Below are 22307 nucleotides of genomic sequence, written 5' to 3'. Positions count from 1 at the left end.
TCTTCTGGGGAGGTCAAAAGGTCTCTCAACCAATCTCTCCCGATTTGGCCCTCCACGCATTAGGTGGGCGAGCGTAAACGCCCCATTTGAACCTGGACACCCTTGCTAAGTCACCGAGTGTTGCAAACCACTCGGGTGGCCTACGGCGGGGGGTTTTTTGTAACCTAATTGATTATCGGGGCGGCGGTACCCATACCCGCTTCCCGAATTATTTTTAACTAAAAAAAAATCCTAAATGAATTCAAATGGGAATCAAAATTTTCAGAAAATAAAGTGGTGACCAATATACGGTCGCCATTTTGTCAAATGTCGGTGGTCGCCACTTTAAATGATGGTCGTCAAATAGTCCTTGTAATGTAGTATATATATGTTATTCGAATACGTCCAGAATCTCTTAACGCAACAATTTCCTTCTGAAATAAGGTACACAAAATTAAGGCATGAAAACGTTAAAAGTACAACATTAACTCTAATATAATATATTATGAAAGTTAAACAAAACGGTGTAAATGTACACTTAACGACAACCTCAAAGCTAAAAAGCTCAGTTATTTGCTAAAAACGTGTAGGTAAAACTATAGTTTTTTTAATGAATAAATTAGGAATCTAATTACTTTTGAGAGCCCCTTTGGCTTGGACGATGTATATTTTAAAATGATCCCGAAAAGGCTGAAATAGCTTTGTCGTGTCTCGAAATACGTTCAAAATTTTTGCCACACACCTTTTTTTGTTACTCTTAAGTGCTATTCTGAATTACTTTCCGATCAGAATTTGAAAAGTAACAATTTTATTCACGTTTGAAAAAATGAACAACTAAAATGAAGCACGGATTTCGAAATTCAAAGGAACTTTTACAGGCCTAAGAAAACAAAAGAAATACAAAAGTTGGCACATTCGAATCTAGGTCAAGAATAAATTTCAAAGAATATTTAAAAAATTCTATGTTCTTTTTCAAATAATCAAAAATTGCAGTAAACATTTATAATTGTAAATAAATTGTAAGAGCTTTAGCATATTTTTTTAAATTATCAGTGTGTTATTATTTCACCATGAGCCATTGTTTCACGGTACTAGGATAGTAACAAAACTTGAAATATTAACTTTGAATGTCGACGAATTGTTCAAATTCTTTGAAATAACCCGTCCTAAGTATTATGTTTTCATATATGATTTGAATACAACTAAAACAGAAAATTCTCTTAGGTATATTTTTCACACTTTCCTTTAAACGAAAACGTCTAAAACTAAGAATCGAGTGCGGAATCATTTATTTGTGAATCAACCTCAAATTGTTAACCATAAATCGTCGACTAGTTGTGAAATGGTTTTCAAGTTAGCCGTAAAAATCTTTGCCAATTTCCCGTAGGAAACTTCGATACGGATAGAATTTATTCCATAAATCAGGCGTGATAAAAATCTCGTATACCAAATACTCATTCGACAACGATTTCAGGAAAATTTAACCGCCATACGTAGGTAAACGATTTCATATTCTGTTAATAAAACGTATGTTATTTAAATGTGTATGTTTGATACGGAAATAAAGACACATTATATTATTCGTATTAAATATCGTATTTAAAACATAAAATTAATAAAATTGGTTAAAATTCAACCTAACTCCACGAGTTCTACGTAAGTAACCATGTATTTTAATCCTGGCTCAGCAAAACTTAAAGTTCACTTAAAAAGTATTTGAATTAATTGATTATTTAATTATTGAAAACAATATTAGCGATTCTTAAACGAAAATTTGAAACAGAAAAATCAGAAAGCAGATACGGTCACATAGGTCTTGAAACCAGAGCGCTTGAAATTAAAAATTCTAATATTTTCGCTTCATTATTATTGTTGTTCCTATATGTTATTAATGTACTAATAATTTATCAGTAAATGTCACCCTATCACATTTTTAACAGGATTTAAATAAATCAGCAAAAAAAAATTTCTCCCGGCAAACACAATTGTGTGATGACTTTAATTAATCAGTAAGTTTAAAATCGATTATGTGTTTCAAATCTTTTGTTTTTTGGCGGTTATTTTTTTGTTAATACAGATTTTCTCTGTTTAATCTGAGTATTTCTTTAGTGGTGAAAATTCCCTTATTTTCCTTGATTAGCTTATCTTTTCATTCTATGTGTTAAATTTAATTTTTTTAGTAGTTCATTATAGATTTGTTTTTTTAACATATCACTGCAGTCTAAGATCAACATCAGTAATTCAATAGGTTTTCGTATGTCGTCATTTTTCTTCAGCATGATTCTTTGTATTTCAATAGATGTTTCTAGAGAACTCTGCTGGACTTGGTTAACAGATAATTTAATTTTTTTCTTCTATTTCTTACTTTTTTGTATATTTGCATGAATGGTCTAGGTTCCGGTATGGATGTATTTTCACTTTATTAAGTGATCGCTCAGTTTTCATTGGAGAAAGTGATCGTTAATATGATTTATCGAGTCCTTAAAAATTTTACGTATTGTAAAATAAAATTTATAGCATACTTTCTCTTGTAAGCATAAAAAAAACAACAGGTGTATTGATAATAAAACGCATTTATGAATTTTCGTTATGAAAGCTGTAAAACCATTTTATAAGGTCCATCAAACACCCCAATAATTAACGTCTCAACTGACACATATGTTGGCAGCGTCCCTCAAATATTCAGAAAAAACATACATTTTGCTGAAACTTAATTACTATCGAACGGAATGCATTCACAAGGCTTATTTTAGCAGATTTATCTTAACGTAACTAAATGTAATAAACTGAAAATGCTATAGCAGGACTTAGCCGTTCTGGTTTATAATAATCAGTGCAATAAAATCACTGTTTTTAAATGTATTTTTGATTATTAGCTTTTGTTTCGTTACGTCGCGACGTTTGGTCATTTTTGTAGTTACCAGTGTGACATGGTAGCTTCGTTTGGCCACGTGATGCCAACATGGTTTCTGACCGGGTATAGCTATACCTAACATTAAAAATAAAATGTATGTACCTATACGCCACTGGCCAATTCAAAGCAGATTCTAGCCAGAATTCGTTGAAATTTCTTACTTTGAAAGGTATGGATACCGTGCCGCCGACACACTGCGCCTAGTTTAATTCGAAATTACCCCTGTGATAATTTTTTCATAAACAATGAAATCTCTTTTATATCTTGTACATTTCTCCAGCGGCAGTAAAATAAAAAATAAAATTATTTTAGATATACTGCCAATGGGGAGATATTAAATTGTTTATATCAATTAAAATACATGTTTTTTATATTCTTATTTTTATGTTGTAAATTTTAAATTTTTGCCCGTACAAAAATCCAAGAACCTCGTAGCGTAGTGAAATAAAAAAGATTTCAAAGCGCCTCACTACGGCAAACTTCAAAAAATAACAACTGTCAGATTTTATACATTTTATCGTTTGAGGATCAAATTTCTTATAATTTTTTACAAATTTTCTTAAATGTTCTTTTTTTCTGTAGTACTAAAAATCTGGTTAACATGTCTTACTTCTTAGCTCATACAACGTAATAAATAAATACCTGTATTTGTTCACCTGTGTATTTATTATTGTAAACCCATTTTAAGCGACTGCCTTTGAGGAATATTTCGTAAAATGACAAAGTAACATTTTTGATCAGCTTATAAAGCATTCCAAAGCATTAGCAGATTGCCCCACTCTTTTTCAACCGATATGCAAATGTCGCTATCCTAATTAAATATAAGCGCCACATATTGACAAAATAAATCTGTTCAACTTTACCATCCAACAAGTGTTTTACTAACTTACAAGTTACTCTGGAGCATCAGCTGCCTTTCCTCGCCCGTTTCTGCTTGGATCCATCTGGTGCTCTATCTTATCAGCCGGCCCTGTTAGACACACCCACAGTGCCAGAAGCAAGCAGAGGCAAATAACATCCAGTATCCAATACCTACCCAGCGACAGATGCGGAAGGTAGTCAATCGTCATTATCATCTTTGTAATCAGCATCGTATCGTAATCAGCATCCTTTGTAATCAGCATCCTCAACCGGTTGAAGATACGGTTTTGGACTTAAATCTATAGTCTTGTACCAACGCACTACTATTACACTACCCTTAAATGGCAAGTACTCATTTTTGACCTAAACAAGGGTAAAAACACTTGAACACCTAGCCTATAACCTTTCGTAATTATTAAACTACCTGATTTTGGTTTGGTGGTACCTTTGGTCTATACAAAGGGGGTAGTTCCTGTGTCGGAGTCGTTGACATTAAAGTATTTTCTGAAGACCTATCCCGCAAATGGATGCTGGCTGAAAAAAAAGCGGGAATTAAAATCTTTTTTTTTCATATGCACAAATATGGAATCAGCATTTACGTAATATTGTTAGGCTAAAAAAAATGGGAGGTGAAAGAAAAAATCAGGATTGGAATGTCACTAAGCTGCTCACTAAAGTCGTTCAATACCAAGTAACTAAAGAGTGATCTGAGGTATGTTACTTTATTATAGGAAGATATTCAGAATGGCACTGCTAAGAAATTACCTTATAATGATTAATTTAATTACCATCATAATGATTCTGAAAACTGTAAGGTATGTTATATGGCTGTAACAGCTATACAAGTTATCAGATCTGAATAGTTTGTCACTATTATACACGATACTGAGTATCCACCACTCTGGAATGAAATTAAAGTTTAATGAATATTTTGAAATTTTTAGGTGTTACGACAGTTTTGTTTATTCCACACCGGGTGTCGTGTGAGCTCTAATCTGGAATAAAGCAGCTTATTCCTATGCCGTGAAGGTTATCATAAGAGTAATAAACAAAAGAGAGAGCCTGTAGCAGAAATGAATTTGACGGCCGGCATAGTCCAGTGGTAATGCATTGGACTGCCATTCCGAAGGTCGCGGGTTCGAACCCGGCGTGCGCAAATAAATTTTATTTGATTAATTTGTGTTATTTCACAATTAATTATTTAAAATAATATATAGTATATTTGTGGCACGTTCCAGAGTGGAAGTTACTACCAGTATCGCCCTGGTGTAAGACCACCATTCAGAATTGAAACGTTGCTCCAAATGGCTTTAGCCGTGTTTAATGACTAGATCTGAATAGCCAGGTACTTCCCCACCTTCCTCTTTCCCTTCTCCACTTACCTTCAGCCTCACAACATCCCCCAATTGGGGATGCCATAGTCTCACTGGCTCCAGACGGGAGCAGTTGGGACTCTTGTGAGGTATTCACTATAAAAAAAAAAGAAATATCTCTATATCAATTCATTCTGGAGCATAGTAAAAAATAAATTAAAACAATAAATCAAAGTCAATTAATTTCAAATGGATCGTTTATAGAACAAGAGAGTCACTTACTGTCAGAGGCGTTCGAGGCACTCGAGTGCGGCGGGGAGCTGCAGCCCGCCCTGGTTCGGGCTACACCCGCCCCCGCTCCCGACTGCCGCCCCCGCCCGCGCTGGTAGTATATACCGGCAAAGATGATCATGTTGAGCACGAGCAGGAAGCAGCCGATGCCGACGGTGATGCCGAGGGCGGCGGTGTAGCTGGGGGAAAAAACATGTGTTTAGTCGGTTATGATGATATCGAGTTATAATTTAATTGTACTAGGATACTAGTGGTAGGCCAGATTTGAATACTGGTTGAAGGAGATCTTTTTACCTCTATAGCAGAACTTTTGACCCATTGCCTTGCACCACAATAGAAGAAACGAATTCAAACGTCCGTCAGTTCTGAACACATTGACCACCAGATTCTTACCCACCCCTCATACCTTTTTCCTTGCCAGGTCTTTCTCTCCTTCCTTTCTATAAAAAAAGCCTTCACACAGCATCCCCAAAGATGACATTGATCCTTAGGAAAATTCTTTTCCTCGGGACCTCCTGTGTGGAGCTACTTCAATAAAACAATACATGATTTTATTAATTCAATTTGATGTATCTCAAGAGTTCCACCAGGAGAAAATTACATTTTGTAATCACCTTTAATAAATACGTTAAAAAAGAGGAATTGGAAGGAAAATTAAATGCATTTGTTCCGGTTACTGAAATACTTGTATTCAGATAAATTGGTTCTACGCAATGCGATATGTATATTGTGAGACGGCATTAGGTCTAAATTCCATATTAAACAACTTTTATTATGACATTTAAATTATTTTTATTCCATTAAACAAAATAATTAACTTTTTAGCGCTCAAAAATGAAATGATAATTTGATACATTTGCGCTATGCGAGAGTCAAACCCGCGATCTTCCGACTCGAAGCAAAATGATAATTATTTGGTTGAATTGCTTCGTTATGTACCTATACCATAACGGTAATTAAACCTGACAGTTTATTTGCGTTATTTTCAAAGTGAATTATATCTGACCCTTCCTGCCGGTGCAACAAAAACCAATCTGCAGCGGTTTCAGTAACGATACATAATGCACCGACCAATTCCGCCTTTGTGATATTAATAAACACCGTGTTCCGCCCAGGAGCCAAACTAACTTTACAACCCTGTTTCAACGCCGAAACACCTCAGTGAATCTCGGTTCTCCTCATCAACCCTTCATGGGGCAAGTGGTAGTAGGAGAGGAGAGAATAGTGGGAAACAGAGGGAAACAGAGGGGTGCGGAGTAGTGGCGCCTGCAATGAAAGTTCACCCCTGCGATGCAAGTGTAATATCCTGTTCGGAAACGGAAGAACAAGAACTAAACAAATGTTACTAGTGGAACACTTCATGAGACTAGGAAACCAGGCTGCATAGCGCACAAACACGGAAGAGGAACGCTGAATTAACAGAGCAACGCTGTGATTGAGTTCAAATTGTGTATATACTCCAGCAATTTTTGGTATATTATGGCAAGTTTGCAAAAACGTTTTGAGCGATCGTTCATCGAGCGGTTCAGGAGCAATTATTTAATACACTCAATTTATAAAACTTAAAAATATGGGATTAACGGCTAAATCTAGGTGGATTCATTGGCTTTAAAACGCAGTATTTTGAGGTATGATATTAATTAAATAATATGGTAAATGTAAACCAAGAAGTTTGAGTAAATAAATAAACATATATGTAAGGGTTTTGTAAGGTATATACGAAGTCGCTTTATTACATCAACAATATGGATCCTCTTCAATGGGTTTAGCTTCCAAAGTTTTCCTATTTCTTACAACTTACTAAGACGATAAATAAAAACTCTAATCAACAATAATGAGTTAATATTACCTTTGTAAATAAAATTTAGTAGAAATAGATAGATAGCGCTATTTTAATTATTTTACGTAAGTACACTTTTTGTAAATAATGCTTCAAAATATTAGGATGAATTGTTTGTTTACTCCTGTACATGGTAAAGGAACATGAGTAAATAGTTTTGTCCGTATGAAAACTCAATTCTCTCAAGAAAGGCATCCAAATAGATTAATATTCCGTGTATACTAGCGGAAACAAAATTCGTTTTAATATCATAAAGCATAACTTGCAAAACTTATTTTTTTCCTAAAATAATTAAATTAGTGCCATCCATGAACGAATAGTTCATGAATAATTTTAAGTTTACCCTTGAACAATATAATTTTGGATGTGATATATCTAGATGTTCTAATAATTTATGCCGCCGTTCTTACATTAGTAGATGGTTTAAAAATGATCAGCTTAGATGCCTTCCAAACAGTTGATCGGAGTTCAATTGTCGGCCGTAGAAGTTTTTTACTATTGTATTTTTCATTTATGCCTATATTTTTCCAAGCTTAATTATTTTTAATTCGTTAGTTCATACTGAAGAAAGGTTCAAAAATTTTCCTCTCAAAAGTCCAAAAAAATAGGTACGTCCATCATTCACCCATAATCCCCACTTTCATCGCAGTAGAACTCCTTAAAAATTAATGTAGTAATTTAAGTAATTCAATATGATATAAAAATAGTCAAGAAACGCAAATAGAAATCATGCAGCGGTAAAACACTGCACGGAAAATAAAGCAATCCCTTATTGAAAACAAATTGATTTTTAAGCCGACAGATTGTGCTTGGTCCCCCTGTAGCGACGGAGGCTGTGGTTACATAATACCCAATTACGAATGTTCACAGGGTGTATCAGGGGAAACAACGAATCATGTCATTCGCCGGCCATATTATTTTATATACAGGGGGTGCGGAAAACAAACAAGCCGGAATACACCAGGGGTAGAGAAAGTGTAGCTCTAAAAAGAGGTACTATTATCTTTTTAGGTCAGCGACGATACACGGCATAATCGGCCTCTGATCTCGAAAAAACATTACGTGGTTTTCATTTATTTTCAAAGAAAAAGTAAATTTTAAATTACCAACGAAATTTAATTTACGAAGTAACAACGTACATATAGGTAACGAGGATGTGATGTCATGCATATTATTTGCCCCAGTTTTGTTATAAATTTCCAGTATTATTTATACCTGTAGTAGAAGTGTATTTAGTAAATAGGTAGATATCTACGAGAAGCTTATAACAATTCACAAAATTTTATCAAAATGTGCATTCAATCGATTCTCTTGCGTGGTTTAAAAAAATTAAAACTATATTAGAAATAATTTTTTGTAAAAATACTAAACAAGTAAAAGCTCCATTGGTAATATTTAATCATTGAAGACATTATTAGCGAGTCTCAATCGAAAATAAAACTCTTCGTAGATGTGACAGAATCTTTTCATATTTTTCTGTTTCAAATTTTTGTTTGACAGTTGCTAATATTTTCTTCAACGTATGATTATAATAGTAAATAAAAAGTGTATTTCTAGATTTTATTATTTGGTATTTTTGTGTTTCCACAAACAGTTCTCCAAATCCTCGCGGAAGGAGATTTTAGAGAATAAGTTCTTTATTTTGAATCAGAGAATTATTCCATACTTTGCGTATTACAAGAGTGACTTCGATGGTCGACCTAACTAGGTGCTGACTAAATGAGATCTGCACACACAATGTTTTTCTGGAAGCAGCCTAACTGGCCCTAGCGACTACAAACTACTAGCTGCCATCTTGCGGACTTCACAAGCAAGCTCTTTGCACTGCCCTCTATGAGTGCATCTGTGAGGCTCTTAGCTAACTCACTTCCCGACAGGTATATAAAAATAAACAGTCTTTTTTGGCAACTTCTGTTTAAGTCAAGTATGTTCTGACCTCTCTAACTAGTCTCTCCTGACCCATCGCCTTGCACGAAAGAGCAAGAGATAGATTCATAATCCGTCACTCCTGGATACACTGATCGCACTAATACCCACCCCTCATACTTTTTTCATTATCAGAACTTCATCAAATTCCTATCATTAAAAAAAGCCTCCACACAGCATTCCGAAAAAATCCTGTGTGGGGTTAGTGTAAAAAGAAATTATGTATTTTGTATACTGTGTGTTAAATTGTTAATAATAACATATCACTCATGAAACTATTGGAGACACCAGAACAATACTATCTAGCAAAATGAGATCGGAAAACAAGAGGGAAGCTTCTCAAAGAGACAATAACGCATAAGACTCCCGGACAAAGTCAAACAAAACAAGACAAAGCGAACTAGGAATACATCTCGGATACATCCATATGCAATTGAATATAGTGAATTCAAGATGCTTTTAATTATGACTCAAGACAGAAACTGCAGATGTAGTGTAGCAGTAGTATTTTGAAATATGTTATTAGTTCAAAAACACTTTTTTGAGACCGTAGTTTAGTAAATATAAACGGTTTAAATTAAACAGTTGAATAATTTCAGAATAAATTTTTCACCCGTCGTGAATAATTCATAAAACATACAGATTGATTCAAAACTTGCAAAAAGATCTTTGCGTTAAAATTTTCTATAAAAAAATTGGAACAAACCTCCATCAAGTAAAAACGTTTCAATAAGTAACTGGAGAAACTGCCAGCTTGTAACTAGGTGGATTTAGCTATCTATTCATCTGTCCACCCATATTTTTACTTACCCACTATTACTCTCTACATAAAAAAAAATATAGCAAAACGGTGTTTTTTATCAATCGAAAAATTCACACCAGAAAAGGGTGTGCTTTTCACAAAAATGTTAATCATCGTAAGTTAAAAGCCTCAGATTTAAAAAAAATCATCCTTAAAAAACAAAGTTTTTCTTCTATAAATCATTTTTTTTAAATACATAACTTTTTTTCTGGTTTGACTGAGGATTGAACCTTTCTCCCGGGGGGCTGATTAAAATGAGTGAACCGCTTAATCCAATTCCTGATAGGATGTTACCGAGATTTATTTCGTGTATTTTCTGGTGTAAATTTTAATCCAATTCAATCAAATTTCAGAGAAATGCGTGTCGTTGCCGAGTTTCAGTTCGATCGTATGTCGGGAAGTTGGTTAATTTCCACTTCCAAGATTTCATTTCATTCATTAATTTATTTATTTTTCGTTCACGAAAACAAAATTGAAATTCAAGTAGATTAATTAAAAAATAATATCCTTTTCTGAGTTCAAAAATAACCTTTACTATAAAAAGGGTAAGGTAAGTGATTACTGACTTTTTGGAAAAAAAAATCAAAATGCCATGGAAATGGGCGTGACACGAATAATTAACTAAACAATTTACAGTCATAAGCGCGAGTCCCGCGAAACACAAGTATATGGTTAGGAACGGCAAATTCATTTCGCGGTAGTCACATGTGTGTGCGATTGACCAGCTACCAGGGTTAAAAAAAATCTTTAGATCAATCTTCATCTAAAAATATTTTTTTATCAAACACGATAAAACACAATGATAAACAAAAACTGTGAAGCTGCTCAGGGTAGCATTAAAATTTAAGCAAAAAAAGGGTTAACCAAAACGAGCAAAGCTAGATAAAATTCTATAAGTTTTGTACCAAATTTTTTTGGCGCGTGTAAATCAACTAATTGCATTCTATTCCACTCGTATTTAAGTAAATATAATAAAATAAATAAATTCACCCTAAGTAAAATAGTACACAACTTAACTCAAAGTCTTACAGGTACATTTTAAAAAGGACGAGAAGGTTTTTCACGTACGTGGAAGTGACATTCAATATTCTAAAATTCCTATTTTGTCATAAAACTACCAAGTAAGCGTTCCGAGCACCGGGGTCTATTATTATTCCAAAAGCAACCCTTAAATAAAGCCATTAGTCATTCATACGGACAGGAGATTGCTCTCTCTGTGCTGCAGAAGAATGCAATGCGCGGTACATGGGTTTTGCATTGTTTTGGCTTGTTTTGCCGCTTGCCGCATATAGCGATGTTGCATGTTTACTGGTTTGTTCCTCGGGCACTAGGAGCGGAGAAGAGGGAACAGTGCCCCGGGGGATATGATGGAACGTGCTGGCTGTGCCGGGCATGGGAGGAACGCGCTGTTGGAAACAACGAACAGCGGGTAACGAATAACGGTTCCGGCAGCAACAGTACCGCTGCCAAAATAAACAAGTTTCCACGTGTTCGATTGTTATTAGTGCCAGTTTATTTATTTTGGAATAGGAAACACTGATTTCGAATTTCAGATGAAATATTTTCAGTTTTTAATGGAGATGAAGATAAACTAACAATTTTTTTATTTATTGTTATTAAGTTTAATTTGTAGAACTCCATTTTAATTTTTATTTTTTATATATTCAATAATATTGTTATTGGGTTTATAAAAACAGTTTATTTTTAAACAAGTTCTGCTGTGTAATTATTATTACGCGTGACAGCTGTTTCGCCCTCTGAAGGCATTATCAAACTGTGGGTAGCCCACTTACAGACGATACATTTATATTATTTCTAGGTAGGTATTTTAATTTCAATTACTGATTTCTTAATTGATTTTTGAGTAAAATATTAGAAATTATTAATGGTTATTACCCCAGCAAAGTTTCCCTAATTAGTGTAATGTTTAAATTTGACTGAATGTCTTAATGTTAGTTATTCCCAAACGATGACTCATAGGGTTATTTTAATAGCATAATTAAGTACTTCATAGTGTACTCATATTTGCCCTAGGTTTGAAGATATCTAGTAGGGGTGAACGAATTATATTTGTTTGTTCATTAATTAGAATAGCTTTCGGATTATTAGAGTTTTTGTTAATTTCTAACTGTTCTAAAAGATTCAGTTTACGGCCTTTTTTTTGTACGTGTAACGGAGTTGGTTTATTATTATCATTAAGTGAGTGATTTTCATCTAGGAGATGTTTGGCAAATTGAGATTGCATTTTATTATTATTTTTAAAAGATCTTATATGTTCTTTGAACCTAGTGTTAAAGGACCGGCCCGTTTGTCCAACATAAACAGCGTTGCATTCGTCACACTGGAGTTTATAAATGCCACTATTTTGTAATTTGAGTACCTTACTTTTTGAGTTTTTAAGAGATGATCCTAAGTTATTATTTGTGCGGAAGGCAATATCTAAGCCACACTTTTTGAGGACTTTGGCAATTTTATTAGATGTCTGTCCGATGAATTCTAAACACCCGAATTTATTATTCGTCTTATTATTAGTCGCTGGGTAAATTAATTTAAGGTTATTTTTGTGTGACAAGAAAGCATACGAGAAAGAAAAAAATACAATCCTAACTATTGCTAAAAATAATGGCTTCAAGGGTAGAGACATTGAAAAAATAATTAATAATAACAAACACAAAAATAACCTTAAATTAATTTACCCAGCGAATAAATTCGGGTGTTTAGAATTCATCGGACAGACATTATTCGTCTTATTATTAGTCGCTGGGTAAATTAATTTAAGGTTATTTTTGTGTGACAAGAAAGCATACGAGAAAGAAAAAAATACAATCCTAACTATTGCTAAAAATAATGGCTTCAAGGGTAGAGACATTGAAAAAATAATTAATAATAACAAACACAAAAATAACCTTAAATTAATTTACCCAGCGAATAAATTCGGGTGTTTAGAATTCATCGGACAGACATCTAATAAAATTGCCAAAGTCCTCAAAAAGTGTGGCTTAGATATTGCCTTCCGCACAAATAATAACTTAGGATCATCTCTTAAAAACTCAAAAAGTAAGGTACTCAAATTACAAAATAGTGGCATTTATAAACTCCAGTGTGACGAATGCAACGCTGTTTATGTTGGACAAACGGGCCGGTCCTTTAACACTAGGTTCAAAGAACATATAAGATCTTTTAAAAATAATAATAAAATGCAATCTCAATTTGCCAAACATCTCCTAGATGAAAATCACTCACTTAATGATAATAATAAACCAACTCCGTTACACGTACAAAAAAAGGCCGTAAACTGAATCTTTTAGAACAGTTAGAAATTAACAAAAACTCTAATAATCCGAAAGCTATTCTAATTAATGAACAAACAAATATAATTCGTTCGCCCCTACTAGATATCTTCAAACCTAGGGCAAATATGAGTACACTATGAAGTACTTAATTATGCTATTAAAATAACCCTATGAGTCATCGTTTGGGAATAACTAACATTAAGACATTCAGTCAAATTTAAACATTACACTAATTAGGGAAACTTTGCTGGGGTAATAACCATTAATAATTTCTAATATTTTACTCAAAAATCAATTAAGAAATCAGTAATTGAAATTAAAATACCTACCTAGAAATAATATAAATGTATCGTCTGTAAGTGGGCTACCCACAGTTTGATAATGCCTTCAGAGGGCGAAACAGCTGTCACGCGTAATAATAATTACACAGCAGAACTTGTTTAAAAATAAACTGTTTTTATAAACCCAATAACAATATTATTGAATATATAAAAAAAAAAAAAAAAAAAAAAAACTAATAAATCTAAACGTAACATGAAACAGAACAGGAAAAGAAACATAAAGAAAATAATAAAAAATAGCGGTCTCAATTATCTAGGTTATAAAACAATTCTTAAATACTTAGTAATTATTCAAAAATATGTAAAAATTGTTTGCAAGATAACATTTTAAATTCTGAATTTGAAATATGAGATTGTCAAATATTACGTATAATAGTTAGGTCCCAATGATCAAGTTGATAAAGCCGTTGTCCCGGCAAGACAGATATCCTAGGTTCGCTTCCCAGCTAAGACCGTTACCTTTTTATGTACTCTCTCATGTTATGTTTCATGTTTCGTTTAGATTTGTTAGTATTATCTTCTTCTTTAATGATATTATATTTACGGGAATAATATTTAAGAAATATTCAGGATAATAATAGAGGTAACTCTGGCAATACTGATAGACATTTTAAAGTTGTAGTAGCGTACGTAGTTCACTCTCTCTCGCCTACTAACTGTTAACGAGTAAAGACGTCCCGTAATCCTTGTATTCACTGTAATAAATATATGTATTTTATATCGGAGTAATAATTCAAACTACCTCGTCATCCATACAAAATATATATTTAACATTAGCGCAGCCGGTAGAATTATATACCAGCTTTATTACTAATCGGAAGAAATGTTAGATCTGTTTAAGACTCGTTTATTCCTAGAAATGTAGTGAAAGAAAACAATGATATAGTTTTTTCACAAAATTTTAAAGAATGTAAAGCAAAGTTAAACAACATGAGGGTAGAAATAAAATTTGTTTAAATATTGGCCAGAAAGTAATGCCTAGAGATTTCAGATCTCAGGGAAACAGGTTATGGGTTCCTGGGGTAATTGTTAGTAAAATATATTGAATTAAAATTAATAATTCAAACGTGGTTTGGAAAAGACACTAGAATCAAGTGAAAGAATTGCATATTTCTTGACATAAGGAAAATAGCCCAAACTTCAACGCCTCTAATTCAAAGGAACTGGATTCAAACAAGTTGAATCTCGCAGGGATGCTGCGCAACTGAGGTACCTCAAATCCGATTTCTCACTGTTTCAGGTTGTTCCAAGCTAATTGATGGGCGGTTACGTCTGAGAAACAGAAGAAGGAAGCGAACCAGGGAATCCATGTGTATACTATTGTGAATTGAATTATATTATGCACGTAATGTAAAATATTTAAATATTGGTATGTAGATAGGGTACCTTTAATTTGAGTAAAGGAAGATGTAAGAAAACAATAATGGTAAAACTGGCAATACAATTACAGTACAAAATTGTAGTAGCGCAGGTTTTTGCTCTCTCATCTAATAATTGTTAATTTGTTAATTTTTTTAAATTTATTTCAGAGTCATAATTGAAGCTGATCAATTATTGCTGAACCTGAACGCAAAACATATATTCATTAAGTTAAAGAAAAGTTGTTCCAATAAAAATAGTTTTCAATTATGCAAATATATGCATTAAAAATTTGTTTGTTATTTATTCCATCCTCTCTTTTAAAAAAATAACAACGTATTAGCTCACAACTGCTGAAGTAAAAGCACAATTTATTTATGTTTGCGTTGCATTTTCAGATGTTTGCTGGAAACAGTACCTACCTAAAAGTTGTCGCAAAAAAGTTATTTCAACCGCAATCTTCGAAGATTCCTATTAAATAGGCCGACTTTATACCTAATGATGACACATTTTTGTAAACTTATATCATATGCACACTGTATAGAATCTGATGTCAGATAACATTGACTATTCTACAAATATGTCAACACATGCTTGATCGAATATCGAAAGATCTCGGGCACAGATAGTTCTAAAGTTCAGTTGTAGGGAAATATTTTTGAGGTGAAACTTCTTTACGCGCGTTATGCAATTTCGAGGACCGGAGTAAAACCAATTCATGACCGTCATGAAAAACCGTGATCATTTCGCTATAGAAGCCTAGCCAATATTATATACCTACTTTAGGTCACTCTCCAAGCTCAGCTTCGCGGTCTAGAGGCAGAGCGACCGATTGTCGTCGTGAAGAACCGAGGTTCGATCCCCGCTTTAACTATTTTTTTTTTCTTTTTGTGATTTTTTTAATAATGATTTTTTTTAAAGTGATAAAATGCTCTCGTGCTGCGACTTTTAGATATTTTGAATATATGATATTTTGGTCGAATACGTAATAACCGCGGTCTAGAAGCAGAGCGTTCGACACTCGTTATGCAGGACCCGGTTTCGAATCCCATATTTTTATAATTTTTAATTTTTTTTATCAACGATTTGTATTAATGTAGTAAAAAATAAGATAAATTTGTTAATTTAAACTTAATTTACTCTACGGTACCTATATGATATTTTGGTCGAAATATAGCTTACAAATCGAGCCGGTAGAGTCACTCGGTATTTTGATAAATTATTTTTATTTATCAACGATTTGTAATAATGTAGTAAAAAATTACATAAATTTGTTAATTTATCTTTACTTTAATTTACGGTACCTATATGATATTTTGGTCGAAATATAGCTTAAAAATTGAGCCGGTAGAGTCGCTCGTTATTTTGATTAATTATTTTTATTTCGAATCATTAAAATTACTAATCAAGGCCGATAACGCCGCGTCGCGCGAAATATCTCTCCTCGCGGTCTAGAGGCAGAGCGTTCGACACTCGTTATGCAAGACCCGGGTTCGAATCCAATATTTTTATAACTTTTAAATTTTTTTTTATCATATGCTTCTTATAAATATGTCAATAAACAGAAAAAAGAGAGAATGAAATGAAAAGAGAGAGAGAAGAATAATAAAAGTTTCACTTTCGTCGTGCGTAGGCTTGCCACACACTGTATTTTTTTTATTCTAATCATTCTTATATTTTGATTTGAGAATTTGATTTTTTTCCGCGCGCTATAAGTTAAGTAATTTTTGTACCATTATAGATTTGTTGCACCTCACAAATATAATAATATGAAATATTAGATATGTAATATCAATCGTAAATGGAAATAATTTATTTAATTACCTAATCTTGAACGCAATTGCAGAAGGTATTTTAAGTTTACAAAATCCAACGTAAGAGATTATGAAAAATATCGTCGCAGATTTTCAACAGGGTCTTGATTAATTAGATAGGGCGGAGTAAAGGTGTCGTAGTTGCGGGTAGAATCTTCACCTAATTTGGAGTCACAAAGTTCGTGAAAGTTGGAAGAAGGTTTTGACCTTTGGTTCCTACCCTCTGCTTCTAATAACTTCCGTCAGATTTCCAATTAAACGAGAATATACCTCTTCAGAGTGCTCGGTAGGTACTTACCCACTTTATTTACGTAAATCACGATTTAATTAAGGCACGACCATAATTTTTAGATACCTACCTATAAAGGCATTTTTTATTTATGAAAAATTTAAAAAATAATATTATAATTAAAGTCTAAAATACATTTTTTATTTACCCAGTTTTTGGCATACTATGGCAAGTTTGCAAAAACTGAGTGTTTGCCTGCTATAATGTGCCTAACAAAACCTAAAAATACGGGATAAATGGTGAAATCTAGAAATCGTTGACTTTAAGCCCCAGTAACTAGTTTGTATACGTTCCCGATTTGGGAGGCGGAAAAAAATTATTGGATAACCAACACTTCTCGGCATAGTCCAGTGGTAACGCATTGGACTGCCATTCCGAAGGTCGCGGGTTCGAACCCGGCGTGCGCAAATAAATTTTATTTGATTAATTTGTGTTATTTCACAATTAATTAATTAAAATAATATATAGTATATTTGCGGCACGTTCCAGAGTGGAAGATACTACCAGTATCGCCCTGGTGTAAGACCACCATTCAGAATTGAAACGTTGCTCCAAATGGCTTAAGCCGTGTTTAGTGACTAGATCTGAATAGCCAGGTACTTCTCCACCTTCCTCTTTCCCTTCCCCACTTACCTTCAGCCTCACAACATCCCCCAATTGGGGATGCCATAGTCTCACTGGCTCCAGACGGGAGCAGTTGGGACTCTTGTGAGGTATTCACTATAAATAAAAAAAAAACTTCTGCCATAGGTCACCCCAAGTGGTTTGGTACGTTTGGTGATTTAGCAGAGGTGCCCGTGTTTATTGGGTGGAATGTGGTCAGCTGCGTGGCGTGCCGGATCGGGATAGGCTGGTTTACGGAGACCATTTGACCTCTTCAACTGGTTTCTCGACTCATCGCCTTGCGCCGCAGTAGGAGGGATATATTCAAATGCCCGTCACTCCTGGACACACTGATCCCTAGATTCCGACCCAATACTCACACTTTTAACTTTCCAGAACTTCCTCTTGTTCATTTCCTTAAAAAAAGCCCTCCACAAAGCATCCTTACATATGACATGGGCCCTGATTTTTCTCAAGGTCTCCTTTGTAGGGTTAATGAAAAAACAGGGACAAGGGAAGAAAAAATACAGAACGAGGTTCAGTAACACTTTGAAAAAATGAATATGGCATTTATCAGTTTAATGTGTGCTAAATGTCTTCGTGGGATATTATGTGTATCTGTAGCCAGTGATTTTGATTTTCATTTATTACTTATTTTATTTATTTATTTATTAATTTAAACGCCCTGATGGGCTTTTATTTTTATACATAATTTACTGAAATATGATTTAAGATTTTCACGGCCAAAAGTATTTTTGTTATTTGTTTTTGGGGTGTTATGCCGTGTTGCGCTAACTCCTTCTTTAGCCAACGTTTCGGACAGCATTGCAGTGTCCATCATCAGGGCAGATGTGTCACATCACATCACATCTGCCCTGATAATGGACACTGCAATGCTGTCCGAAACGTTGACTAAAGAAGGAGTTAGCGCAACACGACATAACACTCCAAAAACAAATAACAAAAATAATTTACTGCATAATACAGTGACAACAGAAAGTTTTTAATTTATAAAACATCAACACAAAAATAACGTATATTATAAAATATTTCTTTCTATCAACTCTATTACTGAATGTTATAAACTGCAACAAGATCTTAATAGGCTTAATGATTATTGTACTGTCAACTATCTCCACATGAATACTGCCAAATGTTATGTAATAACCTTTACAAAAAATAAAAATAAAATTGAATATAATTACCATATTACAAACAGTCAACCACTCAAAAAAGTCAATCAAATTCGAGACCTCGGTGTACTGATTGACGACAAACTTTCATTCAAGGCACATGTGGATAAGATTGTCAAGAAATCATTGAGCATGTTAGGATTTTTATTCCGTATTGGAAAGGAATTCAACAATATCCATACACTCAAAATTTTGTATTACTCCTACGTCCGTAGTCATCTTGAGTACGCTTCTGCCATATGGAATCCTTTTTATAACATTCACACAAAACGCATTGAAGCTGTTCAAAGAAAGTTTGTACATCACTTGAACCTCAGGAGACAATTACATTATTACGATATGGAAAGCTCTATCAAGCACTGCGGACTTAAAACATTAGAAAGCAGGAGAGACACTGCGGACATGATTTACTTACACAAAGTGTTGAGTGGTCATATTGACTGTCCAGCCCTTTTGTCATCAATCAATATTAGAGTCCCAAGTAAGAAAACTAGAGACAAATCATTGTTTCATATCGAAATTGCTTCAACGAGTCTCAGGCAAAATTCTTTCTTACTAAGAACTTGCAATCATTATAATAAAACTTATTTTGATGCTGATATCCTGTCGTGTACCTTAGGAGCTTTTAAAAAAATTGTTAACAGAGTATCGTAATAATTAACCCTTTTCTAAATTTAATAGATTACATTCATCATTTATTCATTATCACTCTTACATATTATTTGTATTTAATATCAAATGTACGTGTGTGTATGTATGTATGTATGCATGTATGTATGCGTATGTATGTATGCAACTATGTATATGTAGGTGTGTACGTATGTATTTATATGTGTATATGCATGTGTATGTATATATATGTATGTATGTGTTTATACGTGTATATATTTCTTAAGTAACGAATTAGAGTTAAATATTAAAATTCAAGAATACGAATGTATATGTACCGATTCGTGTAACAAAATTATTTCTAAAAACATCAATGATATAATTATTATGCACATAAACATCCGTAGCGCTCAAAAAAAATTAGATGAATTAATTCTAAAAATAAATAATTTAATTAAAAAACCGGACTTTATAGTGTTATCCGAAACATTTACGAACGCTGAATCACCGTCTTATCACTTACCTGAGTACAACTATATTTCTACCAAAGTAGACATCAATAAAAATTCGGGAATAATAATATTTGCAAGCAATAAATTTAGTATTGTTAACATAATAGAACATCCAATACACTTAGTAAACTGCATCGAAGTACATTTCAAACTCGGCAAATCAATATACTATCTAATAGCTATCTATAGAACGCATGGCTCGAGTATTATTACGTTTATAAATGACCTCAAATACATATTATTAAAATTAAAAAATAAACTTTGCTTCGTCGTAGGAGATTTTAACGTTAATATTAATGAAAAAATAGAAAATAATAACAAAAATGAATACATCAATTGCATGACTGAACAAAATTTTATATCTTGCATAAATAAAAATACTAGGGAAATAAAAGAACATACTCCATCTTGTTTAGACCACATTTGGACAAATGTAAACATTAAAGATCTTCACAAAATAAAATCAATTGTTTGGAAAACTAACATAACTGATCATCACTCATGCTTACTTCTGTATAATAATAATATTAAACATAAAAAACATAATTTAATAACCAAAAAATCAACAATAGATATGACTATTCTCTCTGAAAAATTAAAAAAGGAGGATTGGAATAATGTTTTAAACAGTGATGATACTGAAATTTGTTCAACTAACTTCGAAAATATTATGTCACAACACATTAAAAATTCGACAACTGAGATAACAACACACATAAAATCAAAATTAAGATATTTAAAGCCTTGGATTACCAAAGGACTTATTATATTTATCAGAAATAAAGAAAAACTTTACAAAATAACTTTAAAAAATCCCCAAGATGAAAAAGCATATATTTTCTATAAAAAATATAAAAATAAATTAACATCTTATATTAAAAAAAGTAAAGAAGACTATTTTAAAAATAAAATATTATCTTCAGAAAATAACCATAAACAAATGTGGAAAACTGTTAATTTCGCCATAGAAAATACAAAAAAAACACAACACATTAAGTACATTGAACATGATAAAAAAATTATAGATGCCAATATACAGCCTAAACAATGTGCAAACATATTTAATTCGTTCTTTGCAAATGTTGGGAAAAATCTTGCGAAAAATATTCATAAGCCTTCAAACCAAGAAAACCATAAAAATAAAAATATACAGAAACGTAATATACTTTCAATGTTTGAAACAACAACAGAATGTGAAATTTCGAAAATAATAGAAAATATGAAAGGAGGTTCGTCTCCCGGTTTTGATTCTATTACAACACACATGTTAAAAACTATGAAACCTCACTTAATAAAACCTATCACTCATTTAATAAACTTAAGTTTAACAACTGGAATTTTTCCAATGAACTACAAAACCACAATAATCTCACCTATTTACAAATCTGGAGATCCACATCAAGCAACGAATTATCGCCCAATATGTCTAATTTCTAATATAGGAAAGATCTTTGAAAAAATAGTAAAAAAAACAATTGGTAAATTTTCTAGATAATAATAAAATATTACACAAAAACCAGTTTGGCTTTATAAAATCTCTCAGCACACAAGATGCTATTGCTAACGTAACTTCATACATTTCTGAATCATTAGATAAAAGTAAAAAATGTGCGGGTATATTTATTGACCTTAGAAAGGCATTCGATAGCATATCCCATGAGATGCTATTAAAAAAATTGAATAATATCGGCATAAAAGGCAACGCGATTAAATGGATCACCGACTACTTAAAAAACCGTCCTCAAGTAGTAAAAATCAATCGTGTTAATAGTGATCAAGAGATTACAAGCTTTGGAATCCCCCAAGGTACAGTGCTTGGACCAATTCTATTTACTATATATGTAAACGATATTTTTTTTCAACCTTTACATGGTCAAATTACGTCATACGCTGATGATACAGTATTAATAATAAGTGATAAGACTTGGGAAAAAGTAGAGTTAAAGGCCACAGAAGACATCAACACGCTCAAGAATTTTTTCGACATTAATTTACTGTCACTTAATAATGAAAAGACATTTGTAATTCCATTTGCAATCCATACAAATGATACTCCTAAAAATTTTAACATTGTCATACATAATAATACTAAAATTCACAGCCAAAACTATTGCAAATCAAACTGTACAGTACTAAAAACAACAAATAAAATTAAATATCTAGGAGTAATTATTGATAAAAATCTGAAATGGAAGGAACAAATATGTCAAGTAGTAAACAAAATTAGAAAATTAATATATATATTTTTAAGAATTAGAAACTTTCTGTCGATAAAAAATCTATATATAATTTACTATGCCTTAGTTCAATCCACTTTACAATACGCTATTATTAGTTGGGGATCCGCGTATAAATGTAACCTTCTTCC

At 32.8% G+C, this 22307-nt stretch overlaps 1 protein-coding gene across 1 annotated transcript in view; it reads right to left on the bottom strand.

Annotated features, from left to right (window-relative positions):
* LOC149424727 (neuroligin-4, Y-linked-like) overlaps positions 1 to 22307 on the bottom strand; it is a 91639-nt gene that overhangs the window by 6639 nt on the left and 62693 nt on the right. Inside the window, exons 10-11 of the mRNA XM_089631482.1 lie at positions 5350 to 5537; positions 4179 to 4288 (exon numbers count right to left, since the gene is read on the bottom strand). Of these exons, the coding sequence (XP_089487608.1) occupies positions 4179 to 4288; positions 5350 to 5537 (298 nt within the window). The remainder of the gene's footprint in view (positions 1 to 4178; positions 4289 to 5349; positions 5538 to 22307) is intronic.

Source organism: Hesperophylax consimilis, chromosome 4 (assembly GCF_061612785.1).
Source record: "Hesperophylax consimilis isolate HC1 chromosome 4, BYU_Hcon_1.0, whole genome shotgun sequence".
NCBI classification, from domain to species: domain Eukaryota; kingdom Metazoa; phylum Arthropoda; class Insecta; order Trichoptera; family Limnephilidae; genus Hesperophylax; species Hesperophylax consimilis.
This window is presented reverse-complemented; position numbering and strand designations above follow the sequence as displayed.